The 20,415-nt window shown below is 47.1% G+C and overlaps 1 protein-coding gene across 3 annotated transcripts in view; it reads left to right on the top strand.

The window, feature by feature from the left end:
• NUP188 (nucleoporin 188) overlaps window positions 1-20,415 on the top strand; it is a 42,219-nt gene that overhangs the window by 20,962 nt on the left and 842 nt on the right. For 2 of the 3 annotated variants that reach the window (XM_084899806.1, XM_084899807.1), the window contains 29 exons: window positions 351-470; window positions 1,019-1,145; window positions 2,829-2,981; window positions 3,151-3,277; window positions 3,485-3,572; window positions 3,658-3,734; window positions 4,495-4,609; window positions 6,444-6,564; window positions 6,686-6,749; window positions 7,479-7,607; window positions 8,208-8,347; window positions 9,613-9,719; window positions 10,634-10,840; window positions 10,959-11,128; window positions 12,059-12,128; window positions 12,443-12,510; window positions 12,935-13,130; window positions 14,776-14,853; window positions 15,145-15,230; window positions 15,458-15,603; window positions 15,887-16,068; window positions 17,101-17,301; window positions 17,466-17,558; window positions 17,939-18,097; window positions 18,654-18,791; window positions 19,344-19,418; window positions 19,497-19,727; window positions 19,855-19,986; window positions 20,257-20,330. In XM_084899806.1, coding sequence (XP_084755932.1) covers window positions 351-470; window positions 1,019-1,145; window positions 2,829-2,981; window positions 3,151-3,277; window positions 3,485-3,572; window positions 3,658-3,734; window positions 4,495-4,609; window positions 6,444-6,564; window positions 6,686-6,749; window positions 7,479-7,607; window positions 8,208-8,347; window positions 9,613-9,719; window positions 10,634-10,840; window positions 10,959-11,128; window positions 12,059-12,128; window positions 12,443-12,510; window positions 12,935-13,130; window positions 14,776-14,853; window positions 15,145-15,230; window positions 15,458-15,603; window positions 15,887-16,068; window positions 17,101-17,301; window positions 17,466-17,558; window positions 17,939-18,097; window positions 18,654-18,791; window positions 19,344-19,418; window positions 19,497-19,727; window positions 19,855-19,986; window positions 20,257-20,330 — 3,674 coding nt within the window. Of the gene's footprint in view, window positions 1-350; window positions 471-1,018; window positions 1,146-2,828; window positions 2,982-3,150; window positions 3,278-3,484; window positions 3,573-3,657; window positions 3,735-4,494; window positions 4,610-6,443; window positions 6,565-6,685; window positions 6,750-7,478; window positions 7,608-8,207; window positions 8,348-9,612; window positions 9,720-10,633; window positions 10,841-10,958; window positions 11,129-12,058; window positions 12,129-12,442; window positions 12,511-12,934; window positions 13,131-14,775; window positions 14,854-15,144; window positions 15,231-15,457; window positions 15,604-15,886; window positions 16,069-17,097; window positions 17,302-17,465; window positions 17,559-17,938; window positions 18,098-18,653; window positions 18,792-19,343; window positions 19,419-19,496; window positions 19,728-19,854; window positions 19,987-20,256; window positions 20,331-20,415 lie in introns of all 3 variants that reach the window. The other variant, XM_084899805.1, reaches the window with a different exon arrangement.

Here is a 20,415-nt window from a genome sequence, read left to right as displayed (position 1 = left end):
TCTTTTTTTCCTGATATGCCATTTAAGTCTTACCGAATTACAATGTTCCTAGGAGAAATAATATTTAGATTGAGGCTCTGTTGCATGTATATGGCGGCTAAATGCTGACATGTAGCTAGTGTTTTTCACTTTAGTGGAAACATGTCATGCGAAGGTGAACAATGTGGTCTTTCTCTAGAGAAGATGGCCCGAAGAGGTCGCTGGAGGCTGTAGAAGTCTCTTTTCAGGTCCTAACCGAATCAGTTGTTGATAGCCTTTTTCAGTGGAAATACGGAAGTTTTTAATTTCCAGAGAGAGGGGTTAATGTATAGGTCATGAGAAGGTCAGTGATTTGTTTCTTTTCACCATAGGAGCCAACCTCTGGTCTTGGGATCATTCTGGACAGTGTCTGTGGAATGTTTCCCCATCTCCTCTCCCCACTCCTGCAATTGCTGCGGGCCCTCGTGTCAGGGAAGTCTACTGCCAAAAAGGTAGGCTGTCCAGTTAGATGCCTAACGAGCGTGGGAGAAGGTTTTTAGGAATCCTTTCTGCTTTCCACATCGAAATCCCTTTGCCATGGCAAGAATTACTCTGAAGTTGAATAAAAATACCTAAGATAGTGCCTCAATTCTATAGAAATATTTTCCTGAAGTACCTTACTGTAGGTACTGTAGGAATAAGATAACATATAAAGTTCCTTAGTATCAATTGGAAGAGGATAGTAGAATAAGAAATAAGTAGCTAATAAAGCCAGGTGATGTATAGTAAATGTCATTTGAGTAGTACAGACCATACTGTTGAGGTGAGGCAGTATCTGGCGTGGGGGGAGGGGACCTTGAGTTGAAGATTGAAGAACGGTGAAGATTTGGCAAGGAGTGCAGAGGCAGTTCCAGGAGAGTTCTAGTGGTGGGTTTGTAAGATGTTTGAGAGTCTACATACAGTCTGGCTGAAAGAGCAGAAAGCCAGATGTGCAACCTGTACATATCCCCTAGCTAAATGTGTGGCTGGTCTTTTATTTTTTCCCCCTGCATGTTGGCAGGTATATAGTTTCTTGGATAAAATGTCTTTCTACAATGAGCTTTATAAGCATAAGCCCCATGATGTGATCTCCCATGAAGATGGAACTCTCTGGCGGAGGCAAACACCCAAACTCCTTTACCCACTTGGTAAGATAAAAAGATCTTGGTTTAGTAATCCCTTTTTCTTCTTTTTCCTTTACTTTCCTTTTTTTTTAAAAAAAATTTACTAATTTTTTGGGGAAGAGAGAGAAATGCACTTTGACTGGAACATGCATTAAAAAATAATGCATGCATAAAAAATAATGATGTTTATTGTAATAAGGTAAAAAAAATGCAGAGATTCATTTTAAAAAGTTTCTTTCTCTCCAGAACTTCCTCCATTAGGGAATTAATGTTAAGAATTTACCATGTCCTCTTACATGTGTCTGTATACTCACAAATTCATTCTACAACCTGATATTACAGATCGTTCTGACTTTTTTTTAGTAACTACATCATTATTTTTGATGTTCTATAATTTTTTATTTTTCTCTTTCTAAAGGACATTTAGGTTGTGTCACATTTTTGCCACCAAAAACAATGTTGCATTTGGTACATAAACTTTTATAAACTGGTGCTTTTGTTTTTAGTACATAGAATACATTGGGATTGTTGGATAAAAGGGTATACATAATAAAGATTTAAGTCCAACATATGAAATAGATAAACAAAATGTGTATCTGTGTATATACATAAGTGTATATGAGTATGTACGCACACATACTGGGATATTATTCAGCCTTAAAAAGGAAGGTAATTCTGACACATGCTGTAATATGGGTGAGCCTAGAAGACATGCAGACTGAATAGGACAGTCACAAAAGAGCAAATATACGATTCAACTCATATGAGATACTTAGAGTAGTGAAATTCAGACAGAAGATAGAATGGTGGGTGATGGGTTGAGGGATGGAGGGATAGGGAATTATTAGTTAATGGGGACAGAGTTTCAGTTTTGCAAGATGAAAAAAAGTTCTGGAGATGAATGGTGGCAATGGTTGCACACCAGTGTGAATGTACTTATTGCCACTGCATTGTACACTTCAGTGCTTAAAATTGTATATTTTATTTCATATATTTTACCACAATTTAAAAAATAATTTAGCCCTAACCGGTTTGGCTCAGTGGAAAGCGCGTTGGCCTGTGGACTGAAAGGTCCCAGATTTGATTCCGGTCAAGGGCATGTACCTTGGTTGTGGGCACATTCCCAGTGGGGGGTGTGCAGGAGGCAGCTGATGGACGTTTCTCTCTCATCGATGTTTCTAACTCTCTATCCCTCTCCCTTCCTTTCTATAAAAATCAATAAAATAGATTTTAAAAATAATTTACAAGTTTTGAATACATAGTAAGAAAAGGTAGCAATTTATTTTTCTTTTATTTTTCTTTTTTTTAGCAATTTATTTTTCTACAGGCAGTGCTTAAGAGTGACCAGCTAAAACTTGTAAGCTTATGTGTATTTCAGGTGCTCAAAGGAGCAAAATATAGAAGGAACAGCCTTGCTCTTCTAATCCTGGCACCACCACCAGCTTAGCCAGTGACCTACAGTCCCATAAGGTGGTCTTCCCGCAGCCATGTGAGTGTGACACCGTTCTGTGCACTCAGCTGTGTAGGCGCATGCAAAGACTCGCTTCCCCAAATGAAAAGAGGCTTTTTTCTTATTAATGGAAAGATGTGTAGCAATGTTAGCTACTAGGAAGAGAGCCTGTGTGTTTAAATATTGATGTCTGATATAGGAGGTACCCTTTCCTGTTGTGTCCTCAGATATTAGACTGATTTCTCTTCCTTCCCTAGGGGGTCAGACCAACCTTCGCATACCTCAAGGCACCGTGGGCCAAGTGATGCTGGACGATAGGGCTTACCTGGTGCGCTGGGAATACTCCTACAGCAGCTGGACTCTCTTCACCTGCGAGATCGAAATGCTGCTTCACGTGGTTTCCACTGCAGGTGAGGGCAGCTTTGGGAGACATCCTATAGGGAAGAAAAACGGACGCAAAACACAATTCAGAGTCACCCAGGTTATGCTTAGTGTAATTTGTTTATCTGGGTCTCAGCGATTGTTCAGTGATCTTAAAGGAATTGTTTTCATAAGGTCACAGGCTTCTTTTCTCCTCAGATGTGATTCAGCACTGCCAGCGGGTCAAACCTATCATTGATCTGGTCCATAAGGTCATCAGTACGGATCTGTCGATAGCAGACTGTCTCCTGCCCATCACCTCCCGCATCTACATGCTGCTGCAGCGGTGAGTGCTGCTCACACCCCTGGGGTTCAAGTCCACACACGTTTGTCTGAGAAGCTCTGGTGCGATAACTGTTCCCAGCCGAGTGCCGTTCTCTTTCAGCATCCTTGCTGAGAGGAGGGCCTTGGGAAGAGAGAACTGGAAAACATTTGTGAGGGAGCAGGGTGTGTGACTCATTTTACTGAGTACAGTGTACTGTTCCCCAACCAGGCTAACGACAGTGATCTCGCCCCCTGTGGATGTCATTGCTTCTTGTGTCAATTGTTTGACTGTTTTGGCTGCCCGGAACCCGGCAAAGGTATACCACGTCCTCAGAGCAGTCCCAAAGTGTTGCACTCGGTACCTGAGAACACAGGGTCATTGACTCCTCTTTTCCTTTTCAGGTCTGGACTGACCTTCGTCACACAGGCTTTTTACCGTTCATGGCCCACCAGGTCTCCAACATGAGTCAGATGATCAGGTGAGCCAGGTCCAAGGGTGGGCAGAGTGTATTCCCTGGGAGCATCATGGACATGCCAGGTCTAGGCTAGCTTCCTTAGTTTTAAAGAAGCTTCTCGGTGCCTGTTTGCTTTGCTCCTTGGCTATTCAGCCCTCTGGAAACAGGAGGGATGAATAAGGACAAGGCATCGGAGACAGTGAGACTTGGGGCTCAGAGGCTCCTCTTCTCTGAGGCAGCACTGATGGTCCTACAGTCTTTAAAGCCAGAGAGAGAGAGAGAGAGAGGGGGGGGGGGGGGGGGAGGGAGAATATTTCTCATTCAGCAGCAGCCACCTTCGTTTATGGGAATTAACTTTACAACCTAGAGAATCCAGGGGTATCTAGATCCAGACACTTGGCTTCTCTTTCTTAAGCCAAAGTCATTCTGTACTTTTCCTTGTTTCATGGATATTCCAGCTCTCCTATAGACGAGTTATTAACGCACAGACCCATCTTACTACCCGAACATTCTCTTCTTGCTCTCTCTTGCTTAAAAGACGATCATGTTTTCCTGATGTTTATTTGATTTTTCATTTTAAACCTCTTAAGGTTGTATACCAATAAAATAAGCTCTGAATGTTTATCCTGGGTATAAAATTGCCTAAACTTGATTAATTCCTTTGCGGAGCTTTCCTATTTTATGCCCGAGCTATATAACAATAATAATGTTTTGTGATTACAGTGTCTTGCAATCTTGAAATCTCCCCATTGTGATTTCCCTCTGCCTCTCTGTCTTTCGCCAGTGCGGAGGGGATGAGTGCTGGAGGGTACGGAAACCTCTTGATGAATAGTGAACAGCCCCAGGGCGAGTATGGGGTTACTATTGCCTTTCTCCGGTTGATCACCACTCTTGTCAAGGTAAAATCTGGTCAGATAGAATCATCTGGAAGAATTTTCCTGGCCCTGCTACTTTTCTGCAGGCAGAACAGTTGGCTTGAAGTTATGGTGATAATACTTTGTGTGTACTGAGTATTTACTATGTACAGATGCTATAGTAGGTGCTTTATCTGAATTATTTATTCCTCAGGGCAGTTTAGTGTAATACACTGAGTGTCAAGCTATTTTGACTATAGCCCAAGGTACTACGTATATTTTATATCACATTCCAGTAAATCCATGTGTGTATACACGGAGTGGCCAGGTTATTATGATCTCTGAACACATAATAATCTGGCCACTCTGTGTATATCCTATATAATAAAAGGCTAATATGCAAATTGTCCCCTCTACCAGGAGTTGGACCAGCAGGCACGCCAGCCAACTGCACACGTACCTTCCCCTTGGCCAGGCTGGCCGGACCCCACCCATGCATGAATTCATGCACCAGGCCTACACACACACACACACACACACACACACAAGTGATGAGATTATTATGCGTTCAGAGATCATAATAATCTGGCCATACACACACACACACACACACACACACACACACACACACACACCCTACCTAATAAAAGAGTAACATGCAAATTAACCATTACTCTGCTACACCCACCAGCCACACCACCAACCAATCAGAGCAAGTATGCAAATTAACCCCAACCAAGATGGCTGTGGCTGTTGAGAGGCTTGGGTTTCCCCGGCAATAGAGGAAGCCAAGCTTTCAACACACCCTCTTTTCCCTTTGATTGTCAAGTTAATGACAATAGCCAACACAATAGTAGCTAGCATGAATTCATCCAGTATGAATCAATCAAAATTAGACTCATTGCACTATAGTGTTTTCATGTTCCTTTTTTTTCCATTTTGTTTTTTGCCAGAATGGCAAAAAATTATTTTTTGATGTGCTGCAGAATTTTAGTAATTTGTGTGTGCCATGAACTGAAAAAGGTTGAAATACTGCACTATGGATGACAACTCAGTTTGAAAATACTGGTGTAGCATGGGTTTTGGAGTCAGAGAGAGTTAGTTTACATGTTAGGTTGACCACTTACTAGCTGTAAACCTGGGGCAAGTATAAAATATTTCAATTTCTGTGAAATAGGAATGATCAGTGATCTCCACCTCATGGAGTTGTTGAGAGGGACATATGTGAAAAGCACTTGGCACATTTCCTGCCTGTAGGAATCAGCCAATGAATGCTTAAGATAGCAACAGTCCTTTATTGATAAAGATAGGGATGTAAATATAGATGTTTATATATAAAGAATCCCATTTTCTTTCATTTTTTATTTATATGTTTTTAATCTTTATTGAAAGTATTAAAAATGTCCCCCAAACTCCCATTTTAAAAATAAGGTAGCTGATGTTAAGTGATATTAGGACAAAGAATATTGAGTATCAGATCTCCTCTCTGGTATTGCAGTGATGGAGTGAGAGAGAGGTTGGGGGATGGCTGGGGACAACCACAATGAAATGCACATTCTCCGTATTGACAGTACCATAGCCTTTATGTTTAAGGTACCTCCTCTCTGACCAGATTTAGCCTTTATTGCTCTCCTACATACAGGTGCCTTTTGTGACAGTGTCACTTTGTCTTTTTAGTCCTTTTCTTTATTCTAGAGAATTCTACAGCTTGGACTCATTGCGCTAGAGTGTTCTGATTCTCCCCCCCTCCCCCCACCCCCCCTACTAATGACTCAGGTTTACCCAGATTTCCTTTGGACCTATGGTTTTGAAGTTAAATCTCCATTAATTAAGTTTTTTCCTTAAATAGCATAAGCCCTCTGACTACGGATTCTTATAGGGACAGCTGGGCAGTACCCAGAGCCAAGGACTGGTGCCCTGCATCATGTTTGTGCTGAAGGAGATGCTTCCCAGCTACCACAAGTGGCGCTACAACTCGCACGGTGTGAGAGAGCAGATCGGTAAGGAAAGTGTGGGAAGGAAGGTCAGAAGTTTCTGGCTCCCTGGAGATCTTTCTCTCTCTCTGGGGGGACAAGGGTCATCACACAGGCCACATCTTTCCTACGTCTTTTCGGAGTCTAGGTTGCCTGATCCTGGAGCTGATTCACGCGATACTGAACCTGTGCCATGAGACAGACCACAGCAGGTATGAGGGGCGATTGCTAGAGCTTGGTGGTCTTGTATGCGGCCAGTCACCAGGGAAGCATGGGCTTCTGCTGTGCAGAGCCGGCTCAGCCTTCCACAGGTTGAGCCCAGACCAGCTTTTGAGGTTCTGATTTGCTTTTCAGTAGATTGTTCACTCTTCCTGTTGAGAGAAAAGAACAAATGAATGGTGAACAAGATTGTTCCTAATGATATTGTTATATACACACTTATATCACTTTTTTTCTTTTTAAATATTTATTGTTGAAAGTATTACATATGCCCCATTTCCCCGCATTGCTCAATCACTTTTTATCATCTTTCCAGAAGTTATTATGCATATTCATTGGAAAATATTCAGTCAGTGCAAAATGCCCTTCGCAAACCTGTTTTCCAGAGATGACTATCACCTTCTAGTGTGTGTTCTTCTAGGTTTCTTCCTCTGCTTATACTAACTGGTCTGGGACTATTTCCATGCCACTACACATTCCAGTGTGTGAGTTAATCATTATTCATTTCAGGAAACATACCCAGTAATTGATGGATATTTAGATTGATTCTCAGGGTGATCTTTAAGATCAAGTCTCTTTAGAGAAAGTGATCAGAGTACCTTTGTCTGGCCAAGAGCTGATCTGTATCACTGACTTCCAGTTGTTTAGTTTGGAAAATTGCTTTTTCTTCCGGTAATAAACGTGGTGGCTCTCTGGCAACTCAGAATGTGTCTGTCTTCCAGCCACACTCCCAGCCTGCAGTCCCTCTGCATCTGTAGCCTGGCCTATACAGAAGCAGGACAGACAGTTGTCAATATCATGGGCATTGGAGTGGACACCATCGACATGGTGATGGCTGCTCAGCCCCGCAGGTAAGGCTCCCTCCCCACCTTCCTCCATTTACCTTTTTGTGCCTGCATGTTCTAAGAACTCCAGTTTAAGTTAGAGCACAGTAGCTTTTTATTTATTTATTTATTTATTTATTTATTTATTTATTTTATATATTCTTTTACTGATTTCAGAGAGGAAGGGAGAAGGAGAGAGAAATAAAAACATCAATGATGAGAGAGAATTATTGATTGGCTGTCTCCTGCACACCCCTGACTGGGGATCGAGCCCGAAACCTGGGCATGTGCCATTGACCAGAATCAAACCCTGGACCCTTCAGTCCACAAGCTGACACTCTGTTCACTGAGCCAAACCGTTAGGGTGTGTAGTAGCTTTTTGAAGATAACCTTATTTCTCCTAGGACATGGCCTGGTTATAACCTAGTGGTGCAGTATAGACTGGCACGTAGCAGAGGGAGTTGATTGCCCCTCCTGTCTCCTAGTTTGGCCTGGGGCCTCTAGCAGAAGCTATTTGAACTCTAGGGATTATGGTTGGTATGGTTGGAATCTAATTCATGAGAACACATATGTTGTGAATGAAGTCATGTTGCCTGAATCAACTTTGGTTTCCATTTGGCACCCTAGTGATGGGGCAGAGGGCCAGGGGCAGGGCCAGCTGCTGATCAAGACCGTGAAACTGGCGTTCTCCGTCACCAACAATGTTATTCGGCTGAAACCTCCTTCTAATGTGGTGTCCCCTCTGGAACAGGCTCTCACACAACATGGTATGTATTTCTCTTCTAATCAGCCATGTTTCTGCCCATAAGTATATACTTTTTAGGCTATGTTTTTAGGGATCAACAGTATTATCTAATTTTCTTGAAATTTGGGGATGATCACCAGCTCCCATCCTGGACTTAGAAATAAGAGGACTGGATCATATTTCATTTCTCCCTCATCCTGATGGCAGAATAATTAGAACGCATGGTCAGTCAGGCTGCCTTGGTTCAGATTGTGGCTCCAAACTACTGTGTGTCCTTGGGCACATTATTAAACATCTCTGCCTTAGGTTTCTTGTCAATAGAAGAGGGATAATAGTAGTGTCTGCCTTATAAGATTATAATGAAAGACATAGAAATTCCTGTTCAAATATTGACTGTTATTACTCTTTGACTTTAAATACACATTTAATTCTTTGGGAACCAGTTTGCTCATTTTCAAGTAGGTATTGGGATAATGTCTCAGACCTACCTGTATCATATTGGCATTAATATTTTTGCATGTCAGTGCAGTGCTTCAGTGCGATGTCTTTTTCTAGCCTATTTGATAAAAAAAAAACTACCTATTTTCTTGAACATGTATTTCTTCTTACTCTTAATAAATTGCATTGTGCTGTTTGTCCCCAAATCCTGCCTTAGTTACCCTGTTTCCCTGAAAATAAGACAGTGTCTTATATTAATTTTTGCTCCCAAAGATGTGCTAGGTCTTATTTTCAGGGGATATCTTATTTTTCCATGAAGAAGAATATGGTACACATTTATTGTTAAATGAAAATAAAGGAAATTTATTACCTGTATACGGTACAGTAGTACGGTAGTTGTCAACACAAACCAGACAAACTGTGAATCCTACAGTATCAAGAATTTACTCATTTATTCAGTGACAATCATGTCATCATCTTCTAGAATATCATCATAACAATCCAATTCCTGAATTTCCTGGTGAATTTCTTGTGACTCCATTTCTTTCAGAATCCGTGGACCAAATCTCACATGTTTAGCCTAGGGGGGCCTTATTTTCAGGGGGATGCCTTATATTTCACTCAGAAGGAAACCTGTAAGTCGGTCTTATTTTCGGGGAAACACGGTACTAAGAGAGAGAGAGAGAGAGAGAGAGAGAGAGAATGATAGGGCCCCTATGTTAGCTCTGGCCCTCCAAGTACTTGAGAGTACATTCCCTCACATATGAATGAGCCTTATGAATAGCACCCTCTCTTAAAAGCTTGAATCAGGCACAGTTGGTGTTTAAAATATTTCCTGTGCTTCTTCAGGTGCCCATGGGAACAATCTCATTGCTGTTCTTGCCAAATACATCTACCACAAACACGACCCAGCTCTGCCACGTCTGGCCATCCAGCTGCTGAAACGTCTGGCCACGGTAGGATCCCACTTGACCAGCCAAAGCCCCGGAAAACTGACGTCGTGTTTGTGACCACTTTTGCCTTCTCCCAAGAGAAGCAGCTAACTTGGACTTCTCTGGCTTAAAGTGAAGTAGCCACACACACACAAATTGTGTTTTATGAGGGTATTTTTGTTTTATTACAACAGTCTTATATACTTATTTTTAAATATTTACTTAAATCCCCTAGTTCCAGATCCCCTGTGAGCAGGCTGGTATGCACTGCCCCAGAGTTGTCTGTGCTTGTGTAGTAAAGAGTGTGTGTGGGGGGGTGCTTTTGCTCTTTTCAGAAGTGGAGTTCCCCTACACATCCTGTTTTGTAACTAGCTTTCTTCACTTAACACCGTGTCTTGCAGTCTTCCATGCAGGCACATTTGAAGCTACTTCATTCTCCCTAATGCTTGCCTGGTATGCTATAGAGTGGATGCATCCTAATTCATTTGGGCTAGTTTCTGTCATTCACTGCTATCAACAGTGCTACAGTAAACATTACCCGTAGAACTCTGTAAACTTTTTTTTTTACAGTTTCTAAAACTTAGATATCAGTGAATATTTAAATTTTTTTAGTAATTTCTAAACAGTCATCCAAAAAGGATTGTAACAGTTTATACTCCTAACACGAAGTCTTGTATCTTTGCCATATGCTTTCATGTTTTTTTTAATAATCCTTGCTAGTGGGCAAATCAATATTATCTCACTTTTTACTTTGCATTCATTTAATCATGAGAGAGGTTGTGTGTCTTTATATGTTGATTACTATTTTTCCTGTGACTTGACAGGATTTCCCTTTTAACCCAGAGCTTATATGCCTGGACATTCTCAGCGCCCTTCTGCAGGCGCCTGTTGGTTTTCTGGAAGTAGAGCTCTGAGCCTGTGTGTCCGGTCTCCACCAGGTGGCCCCGATGTCAGTGTATGCCTGCTTGGGCAATGATGCGGCTGCCATTCGCGACGCTTTCCTGACCCGATTGAGGAGCAAGATTGAGGACATGCGCATCAAAGTCATGATCCTGGAATTCCTCACGGTTGCAGTAGAGACTCAGCCAGGCCTCATTGAACTGTTTCTGAATCTGGAGGTGAAGGATGGCAGCGATGGCTCCAAGGTGAGCCTGCACCTGGGGCGAAGCGGGGGTCGGCTCCCTGGGAGGTAGGTGCTGGGCTCTGTGTGTGCAGTGACTGGCAGTGGCCGTGGCCCTGAACCCTCACCTGCCCCTCTTGCAGGAGTTCAGCCTTGGGGTGTGGAGCTGTCTCCATGCAGTCCTGGAGCTGATTGACTCCCAGCAGCAGGACCGCTACTGGTGCCCGCCCCTGCTGCACCGGGCAGCCATCGCCTTTCTGCATGCCCTGTGGCAGGACCGGCGGGACAGTGCCATGCTGGTTCTCAGGACCAAGTAGGTCTGACTCTTCCAGAGCTCTTGGCCTTGTCTGTGAGGTGGGGTAACAATAGCGTCTATCTTAGCAATTTCTTGTGAAGGATCTTTGAGCATATCAGCGCCTGGGTCTCTGAATGGGAGTGTCACTCTTAGCTACTCTTTTTATTTATTTTTATATATATATTTAAACTTGGAAACTTCTTTTTTTTAATTTTTAAAATATTTTTATTGATTTTTTTACAGAGAGGAAGAGAGAGGGATAGAGTGTTAGAAACATCAATGAGAGAGAAACATCGATCAGCTGCCTCCTGCACGTCCCCCACTGGGGATGTGCCCGCAACCAAGGTACATGCCCTTGACCGGAACCGAACCTGGGACCTTTGAGTCCGCAGGCCAACACTCTGTCCACTGAGCCAAACCGGTTTCGGTTTAGCTACTCTTTTTAATGCTGCCACCAGCACGCGTCATGTTTGCTCATGTGTTAACCTTAGAATTCCTGTCTTCTGCCAACCCCCAAACCCATTGTTCCTGAGAAACAGCAGATTCAGATAAGTGTGGCTCGCTTGAGCAGTGAACTGAATGACACATCTTATGTCTTGGACCCTGTTTGCACAAAGGAAAGGAACTTTAAAATGGCTAAACATGGGAGTCTGTGTCCTGCTTGCCCTCGCTCTCTTCTTTGTGGGGCTGTCAGAAATGGACACCGAGTGAACCCTGAGAGTTCTTAGTGGTCAACTCTGTAATGTACGGTTGTGTTTCTAAAGAGGAAAACCTACATAAAATCATACTTTATCTGTGGAGCCCTTTACATTTGGTAGGAGCAAGTGACCTTTGAGACACAGTAGAATTGGAGCTGGAAAAACAGGAAGTAACCTCTAAAGGGAGGTGGGGAACGGGGAAAGGTCTACGTGAGAGAGAGTGATTTATGACGTGTTGTTTTCTTTTTAGACCCAAGTTTTGGGAGAATTTAACAAGACCACTGTTTGGAACCCTTTCTCCTCCCTCAGAAACATCTGAGGTAAGCTGTGGGGAAGGTGGGCAGTGACTGAGATCCTGGGAGGAAAGGCTGGGCTGTGGATTGAGCTGTACAAAGGGATGCGTGCTTTCTTCACGAGAAACTTCTTTCTCAGAGAAGTGCTTGCTTCCTCTCCTTTGATGTCTTGCTTTGGGAAGGAAAGTGGCATGCCCTGCTTGAGGTCTTCTCCACTTACTTGGAGACACCGGGCCGGAGGCTTCTGCTCTTGCAAGTCAGATGCCCATTGACATGCAGTAGGGACACCAGGGGAGAGGATCGGTCGCCTTGTGATTGGTGTCTGCTCTTCCCCTCCACAGCCCAGCATCCTGGAAACCTGCGCCCTCATCATGAAGATAATATGCTTGGAGATCTACTATGTAGTTAAGTGAGTTCTTTCCCCTGTGAGAGTTTAATGAAAGGTTTGGGAGGGGGATCACCGTGCCCTACCCCTGGGTGCATGGCGGTATGAGCCAAGTCAGGAGAGAACTGGTTTGGGGCCATTTACAGAGGGCTACTGAGCTGTGCCCCTGGCCGGTCCATTGATGGCATTTATGATTGTCAGAAAGAGTTCTTGTGAAGCAGACTCCATGAGCTCGGGATTTTATGGAGGAGGAATCCTGGAAAAGGCCTCGGCCTAACCCATTTTGTTAAGCAAGAAGCAGGAGCCCCACACTTTGGAGGGATCCGGAGCCGTCTGCCTTAGCCCATGTGAGGTTGCTTTCTCTGCCTCATCAAGGGACTGTGCCCATCACATTCCCATCTCCTTTCTAAAACCTAATGGTAGGTTTTGTGTTTTCTTGACATTCTAGGGGCTCATTAGACCAGTCATTAAAAGATACACTCAAGAAATTTTCCAGTGAGAAACGCTTTGCCTACTGGTCAGGGTATGTCAAGTCCTTGGCGGTTCACACAGCCGACACGGAGGGCAGCAGCTGCACCTCCTTGGTCGAGTATCAGATGCTGGTCTCCGCCTGGAGGATGCTTCTCATCATTGCCACCAGTCACGTAAGCACCTCTTGGGGCCAGTTTTCACTTGGTTTCCTAGCAACCATGTGCCAGGGTGCCTAGTAGTTAACAGCCCTTTGGGATGAAGAATGAGTCAGGGTATTTCCCTGAGAGTTCAAATGTAACAGGTTCTGTGTAAAAAAAAAATGGGGGCTACTATGGGGTATTGGATGATATTAGAAAAGAAACCCTTACGAAAAGTGCAGAGAAGTAGTTTGAAATCCCTTCAGTCATTTCATAAGATTCTTGTAGCTGTCTTTGCAGCCTGGCATAGGGCATAGGGCTCCCTTCATCTACCTCCATGCACATGCATTACCTCGTGTGGTGTGCCCTGTGGACAACAGACAAATATTTGTTGACTAGTGAGGTCGCTCTAACAGCTGCAGCAGCAGCCTCTCTAGAGAGCTGTTTGTTCTCACTGGTCCTAGAAACTGCATTTCCTGGTCTTAGAAAAAGAACGGAGGCCTTGTCTCTGTACAGTGTGTCTACTGAGACTTGGTTTTTAGAGAGAGAGTTAACAGTTGGGAAGAGGTTGCATTTTTTTCTTGGTATTTTTTAGTCTCTTGACACCATCATGCTATTTAGTAAGGACTGGATATTGAACTGTTCTTCCTGGGGAATCCAGATTAATGCATTGACTTCATTAATTGCTTCAGCTTGATAAGTACCCCTTGTTTCAGGCATACTCTTAACACCTGTGACTTGTTTACTTAGTCACGCTGCCCATGACCTTGGGCCTTTGCTGTGGCACAGTGTCTGAGACTGCAGACACACCAAAAGCTCAGCCGTCTTTGGAGAGTAATTGATTTGCCCCTGGATATAACCTCTGAGTCACCTGCCTTTTAGACCCTAGCTAGGCAGTAGCTCTTTAATTATTCTTGGAAAATCCCGCCATTCTTTTTCCCCTCCTAGGAAACCTATCTGGTTAAGTCCAGCATGTTGATGATTCACTCATTCATTAATGGGTATTAATGGGATGCCTGCCCATGTGCCAGGCATCAGGGCTTCAGCAGTGAACTAGGCAGATAAAGTCTTTCATCTCATGGAGAGTGATCTGAGAAGGAGGCAAATTGTCAACAAACTCACGAAGAAATAGTTCCAGGTTGTGGTAATGCACTGTGAGGGAAGTGATCTGGAGACTGGGAGTGAAGCCAGAGTAGGATCGGCATCGTCAGGCGATGTCCAGTTTGAGACCGGAAGGTGCGAAGGAGTCTTCCAGGTGGAGAGCCCGTGGAAGAGAGCGTCTAGGCAGATGGACACAAGGCCAGGGCCCAGAGAGGGAAAGAGCGTGCGGTTCACGGAGGAAGGAGGCCATTGGGCTGGAATAGAGGGAGCACAGGTGGTGTGGTGCAGAAGCATTGGCACAGGCCCCTGGGGCTGCCAAGCCTTGGGGAGTAGTTGGTCTTTGCAGTGCCCGGGCAGCCCCAAAGGATCTGAGCAAAGGAAGGGTGTCTTCAGGAGGAGGGGTGCGGCTGGGCCGGATTCTGACCTGATCTAAGGGCAGACAAACAGCAGGGCCTCCAGCCTCACTTCAGTCAGGGACAGTGACTTGTCAGTGACAATCGCCTGACAGAGGACCCCACATTTCTTGGCTTCTAAAGTTGGGGAAATTTTTCCAACTGACATGTTTTCCTGTCCTTTGCAGACAGAGATACTGCACCTGACCGACTCTGCAGTGCGCCGCCAGCTCTTTCTTGATGTGCTTGATGGGACCAAAGCACTAGTAAGTGTGTCTGGGAGATTTCCGTTCCTTCCTGGGACAAGGTGTCCGAGGCCAAATAGGAGCTCACGAGTCGGCAGTGGCCCACGTGGTCAGGTCACAGGGCTCAGTTGGCTGGGAGGCCTGAGGCTGCGGTGGGGAGGCTGAGCTCTGCTGTGCTGGGCCAGCCCCTAGCCTCTCCCCATGTCCCAGCCCCTGAGGTTCACTGCTGGGAAAGAAAAACATGCATGTGGACAGAGCTGGAACCTTCTGGCTGCACCAGCCTGACTTCTAGCTGTCTGCTGCTTTCCTCAGCTCCTGGTCCCCGCCTCAGTCACCTGCCTCCGCCTCGGCTCCATGCTGTGCACCCTGCTGCTCATCCTCCTGCGGCAGTGGAAGCGGTGAGTGCTGTTGGGAGAGGGGCCTGTGGACAGGGCTGCCTCATCGGAGCCTGCTCTCCTCTTTACTGACCCTTTGCCACCTGAGGGGAGAAAATGGGTGTGAAATGGGCTAGCTTTCCCATCACGCAACAGGACTGACAGTGGGCATCCTGGGTTGGAGCAAAGGCAGTTGTGGCCTTTCTGTGAACTGTGTTTTCCTCTCCCTCTCGACCCCATATTATTTCTAGAGAGTTAGGTCCTGGGGATGAGATGCTTGCACCCTTGACAGAGATCCTGGAGGGAGTGCTGCAGGCAGACCGGCAGCTCATGGAGAAGACCAAGGCCAAGGTGTTCTCAGCGTTCATCACTGTGCTGCAGATGAAGGAGATGGGAGGTGAGGGCAGGGCGGTGGCAGCAGCGGTCTCCATCCCTCCTGGCAGCCAGGCCACTCTGGCGTGGAGCCAGATGTGCCTCCTGGGGGGGTTGAATTCTCAGTCTTGGAACTTTGGTCTTTGGGAAAATTATTTTTCTTCTCCACCTGTTTCTCCTCCCCTTTCCTAGGACAATAACTCTCCCTCTCGCATCGTACTCTCTTCCCAGCTATGTGCCTGGGAAGAAAACTTGGGTGTTCAGTAAGTGTGGTAAGTGTGACAGTGTTCTTCCCTGTCGCTTTGCAGTGAGTGACATCCCCCAGTACTCCCAGCTAGTGCTGAACGTGTGTGAAACCCTCCAAGAAGAGGTGATTGCGCTCTTTGACCAGACCCGCCACAGTCTGGCCTCGGGCAGCGCCATGGAGGACAAGGACAGCATGGAGACTGATGACTGCTCTCGGCCCCGGCACAAGGATCAGCGCGATGGGGTGAGCGCACGATGGGAAGCTGTCTGTCCTGTCCACGTGCACCAACAAGGAGGAACTGCTAGGCCCCACGTGTGCTTAGTGAACAGGACAGTTTGGTGAGAAAGTTAATAAATTTCAGACTATGCAAAGAAATGTTAGAATCCCACGTGGCAGGTCCAGCAGGGGAACAATACAGGGAGAAAGCACACTGTGATTCTCACCAATCGAGAGGCTCGGCGAGAAAGCACGTTTCAGCGGGACCTACAGCAGGCTCTGTGAGCGGGGAGGAAGGCAGGCCTGCAGCGCTGGCGGCTGGAGGACTGGCAGCCTCACGGCTTTTATTCTGGGTCCTCAGTGGACTCAGAACCAGTTTAACAGGCTTGTAAGCAAGGGTGAGAAGTGATGAGATTTGTATCTAGAAAGATCACTCCGGGTGCAGTAGCAAACTGTTTTCAAGCTATGGGTCATGACTTATTGCTGGGTCTTGAAATGAGCTCATTTGGTAAAGACCAGCATTTTTTTTAATGATATAAAAGAAAATATTAGCGTGCTTTACATGGTCAGAATACTGTTGAATATCAGGGCACAGTCTAAAGGTATTTATTGCTACAGTCATGGTAAAAAATGTTGGAAAAAACTGGTAGAAGAATTGTTTTGGGAGGGTCCAGAGAGCAGGAAGAAAGACCACTTAGGAGGGTAATTGCAATAGTGCAGAGGGGAGGTCACTTTGACTGTGTGCTATCAGAGTTGGATGGAGTGGCAGATGTAGGACAGGAAGTAGCACCAGCACAGCTGAGGCAGTTTGGGTGATGGGGGAAGAAGTCATGGGTAGTTCTGTCAGTCTGGATAGCTTATTAGTGTGGGTTAGATTGCCAGTCCCTGAGAGGTGGGTGTGGGAGCAGAGCAGGGTTGGGAGAAATTCCGAATTGTGTTCCAGTCCAGCTTAAGTGTATGGTCAGGTGCCGGCTGGCTGTCCTCTCCTCCTCCTCCTCGTCTTCCTTCCCCTGCACTGCTCCTTCTCTTCCACTCATCTTTACCTCTGGGCCCCAGCAGGTGTGTGTCCTGGGCTTGCACCTGGCCAAGGAGCTGTGTGAGGTTGATGAGGAGGGTGACTCCTGGCTGCAGGTGACCCGCAGGCTGCCCATCCTGCCAACTCTCTTTACCACCCTGGAGGTGAGCCTTCGCATGAAGCAGAACCTACATTTCACCGAGGCAGCATTGCACCTGCTCCTCACCCTGGCTCGCACCCAGCAGGTAAGCGGCAAGCACGAGGCAGGAAGGAGCCTCCTTGTTTGTGCTGAGTGGGTTCTGGCACTGTCTCATTCTCCAGAAGCTTTGGTCCACTCAGAGCTCCCCTTGTCCCTGGGGGGTTGGCTGCAGGGACAGGTCCCATGTCATTCCATGTCATTCTCTCCCAGGGAGCCGCAGCAGTGGCTGGAGCTGGCATCACCCAGAGCATCTGTTTGCCCCTCCTGAGTGTGTACCAGCTCAGCACCAATGGGACAGTGCAGGTGAGTCCAGTGGCCTGGCAGGCCACTGCCCAGACTGCACTTGCATGGGAAAAGCATGCCCGCAGCCCCTTCACTTGTCCCAGAAGTTGCTCTCTGCAGTGGCTTATGTACTTACTGTCCTGATGGACTGGAATCCTCCCCATCCCGAGAGAAGCTCACACAGCTAGTTAGTGGCAGACCCGAGGCTAGGACCCAGGATTCTTGTATTTCTGCCTAGTGCTCTTCGTCACTGCTGGCCTCAGACTCTCTGGTCCTGCTGGTCGCCTGGCAGTGACCATGCCCACTCCAGAGGTTTCCTTTCCTAAGCAACCAGACTGCCTTAATATCTATGCTGCATTGAAGCCCTGCTGTCCTGATTTTGTCTTTCATTTGTGTCTCAGACACCCAGCACCTCTCGGAAAGCCCTCGATGCCCCCTCTTGGCCAGGGGTCTATCGCCTGTCCATGTCTTTGATGGAACGGCTTCTCAAAACCCTGCGTTACAACTTCTTGACCGAGGCTCTGGACTTTGTGGGTGTTCACCAGGAGCGGACCTTACAGGTGAGGAGCTGCCAGGCATGGGGTTTGGGGCTTACAGGGGTCTGGGCCATTCGGGGCTTGAGGCTTGGTAATTAAAGGGTGTCATTTCCCCATTTCTTTAAAAAAAAAAAAAAGAAAGTTTTTATTGACTTTTATTAGAAAGAGGAAGGGAGAGGAAAAGGAACATCAAGGAGAGAGAAACATTGATCCGTTGCCTCCCGTATGCTGCCCCACTGGGGATGGAACCTGCAACCCAGGCACATGCCCTAACCAGGAATGAACCATGACCTCCTGGTTCATAGGTCAATACTCAACCACTGAGCCACATGGGCTGGGCCATTGCCCCCATTTCTGTGTTCTAAGGATTGCTGGCTGATTGGCCAACTCATGTAGCTGCTCTGCCAAGTGAAGCAAACAGTTTGGGATCAGCTCAGACGGAACCTCTTGTTGGAACACCAAACCACCTGCTGTACTGCCATTTCAGTTTGTGTGCCCAGAACCGTCCTCCTCACAGGAGGGCAGGGCAGGTGTGTCCGGTCCCGGCCTCACCCCATCCTTCCCTTCTCTCCCCTCCCAGTGCCTCAACGCAGTGAGAACAGTGCAGAGTCTGGCGTGCTTGGAGGAGGCAGACCACACGGTGGGCTTCATTCTGCAGCTCTCCAGCTTCATGAAGGAGTGGCACTTCCACCTGCCTCAGCTCCTGCGGGACGTGCAGGTGGGCTCAGGCCCGGGCTCTGGGAGGAGCCTGGGAAGTGCCTGGGGACGGTGTGATGGGCACTCTGGGGCTCCTGCGGGGGTTTGGCTTAGGGAGCACAACATTTGGTGTCATGCTGCTTTCTCTGGAGCCTAATGTTTCCCTCCCGGCATATGGCAGTCTTGTAAGTTAAAAGCCTGGGCTTATCAGTCAGACCCTTTAGAAACAGGCCTGAAGCTGGGACGCAGCCAGAGAGCATGGCAGGGAAAGAACAGACTCTGGAGCTGACAGGCAGGCGTCTGTCTTTGCTGGTTGTGACCTTGGCCAACTCTTTTCACCTCTCAGCCTTTTTCTGCTTGTAAAAGGGGGGAATGATCCCCACCTTATTTACTGACACTGGGCCAGGTCTCCAGCTAGGTCCCTGGGAACCATCCCTGCGGAGTGGGCCCGGGTGCAGGTGCAGGTGCTCGGAGTGGGGAGCACAGTGGTCTGTAGAGACCTGTGTGGTTGACCTAGTCCGTTGGCTGGGGCTGCTGCCAGGAGAAGCCCCTCAACCTCCCATGTTTGCTACAGGTCAACCTGTGTTACCTGTGCCAGGCCTGCACCTCCCTCCTGCACAGCCGGAAGATGCTGCAGCACTACCTGCAGGTACCCTCCCACCCCCTTGGCTGCCTGGAGTGCCTCACCCCAGCTTCTGTGCTCCACCTCCACTTCTGTCTCTTCCAGAACAAAAATGGGGATGGTGTCCCCTCAGCTGTTGCTCCCCGAGTTCAGCGGCCACCCACAGCTGCCCCTGCTGCCCCCCCCTCCTCCTCCAAGCAGCCCACTGCTGACACAGAGGCTTCGGAGCAGCGAGCCTTACACGTGGTGCAGTATGGCCTCCTCAAGATCCTCAGCAGGACCTTGGCGGCCCTGCGCCACTTCACCCCGGACGTCTGCCAGATCCTGTTGGATCAGGTACCGGCACCATCTGTGCTGCCCCACAGCCTCCCACAGCGATCTGAAAGCTTGGCTGTGCCCTGCTCTCTTGAGAGCTGTCTGAGCTCCTAGCTGGGCCCTAGAGTGCTCTGGTTTTGCCTTGCAGTCCCTGGACCTTGCTGAATACAATTTCCTGTTTGCCCTGAGCTTCACCACTCCCACCTTTGACTCTGAAGTGGCCCCCTCTTTTGGAACCCTTCTGGCCACGGTGAATGTGGCCCTAAACATGCTCGGAGAGGTGAGTTTGGTGCTGTCTGGCCCCCTCACCCAACTCTTCCTCCCAGTTTACCACTTCCTACCCTTGACTTGGGCACGTTTTCCTGGCCTTCCCCTTCCAAGCTAGTTCCTCGTCATGGAAGAAGTATGATGGAACCTAACTGTTGAGCATTATCGTGAGGTTTGAATGATGTAACTGATAAGATGGCAGGACCTGCCAAACAGGAAGCTCCCAGAGCCGAAGCTGTCACTGTTCCCCGGTGTTGTTTAACTCTTGTTTCTCTTCCTCCAGCTGGATAAGAAGAAGGAGCCCCTCCCTCAGGCTGTGGGGCTCAGCACCCAGGCAGAAGGGACCAGGACGCTGAAGTAAGAAAGCCCTTCTAGAATTTGGTCTGGGTTGGGGCAGGCATGGGCTGGCTCTTCTCTTAGCGCAGTGGCCCATCTAGCACCT

The sequence above is a fragment of the Pipistrellus hanaki genome (assembly GCF_964339955.1).
Source record: "Pipistrellus hanaki genome assembly, chromosome: 11".
NCBI classification, from domain to species: Eukaryota; Metazoa; Chordata; class Mammalia; order Chiroptera; family Vespertilionidae; genus Pipistrellus; species Pipistrellus hanaki.
This window is presented reverse-complemented; position numbering and strand designations above follow the sequence as displayed.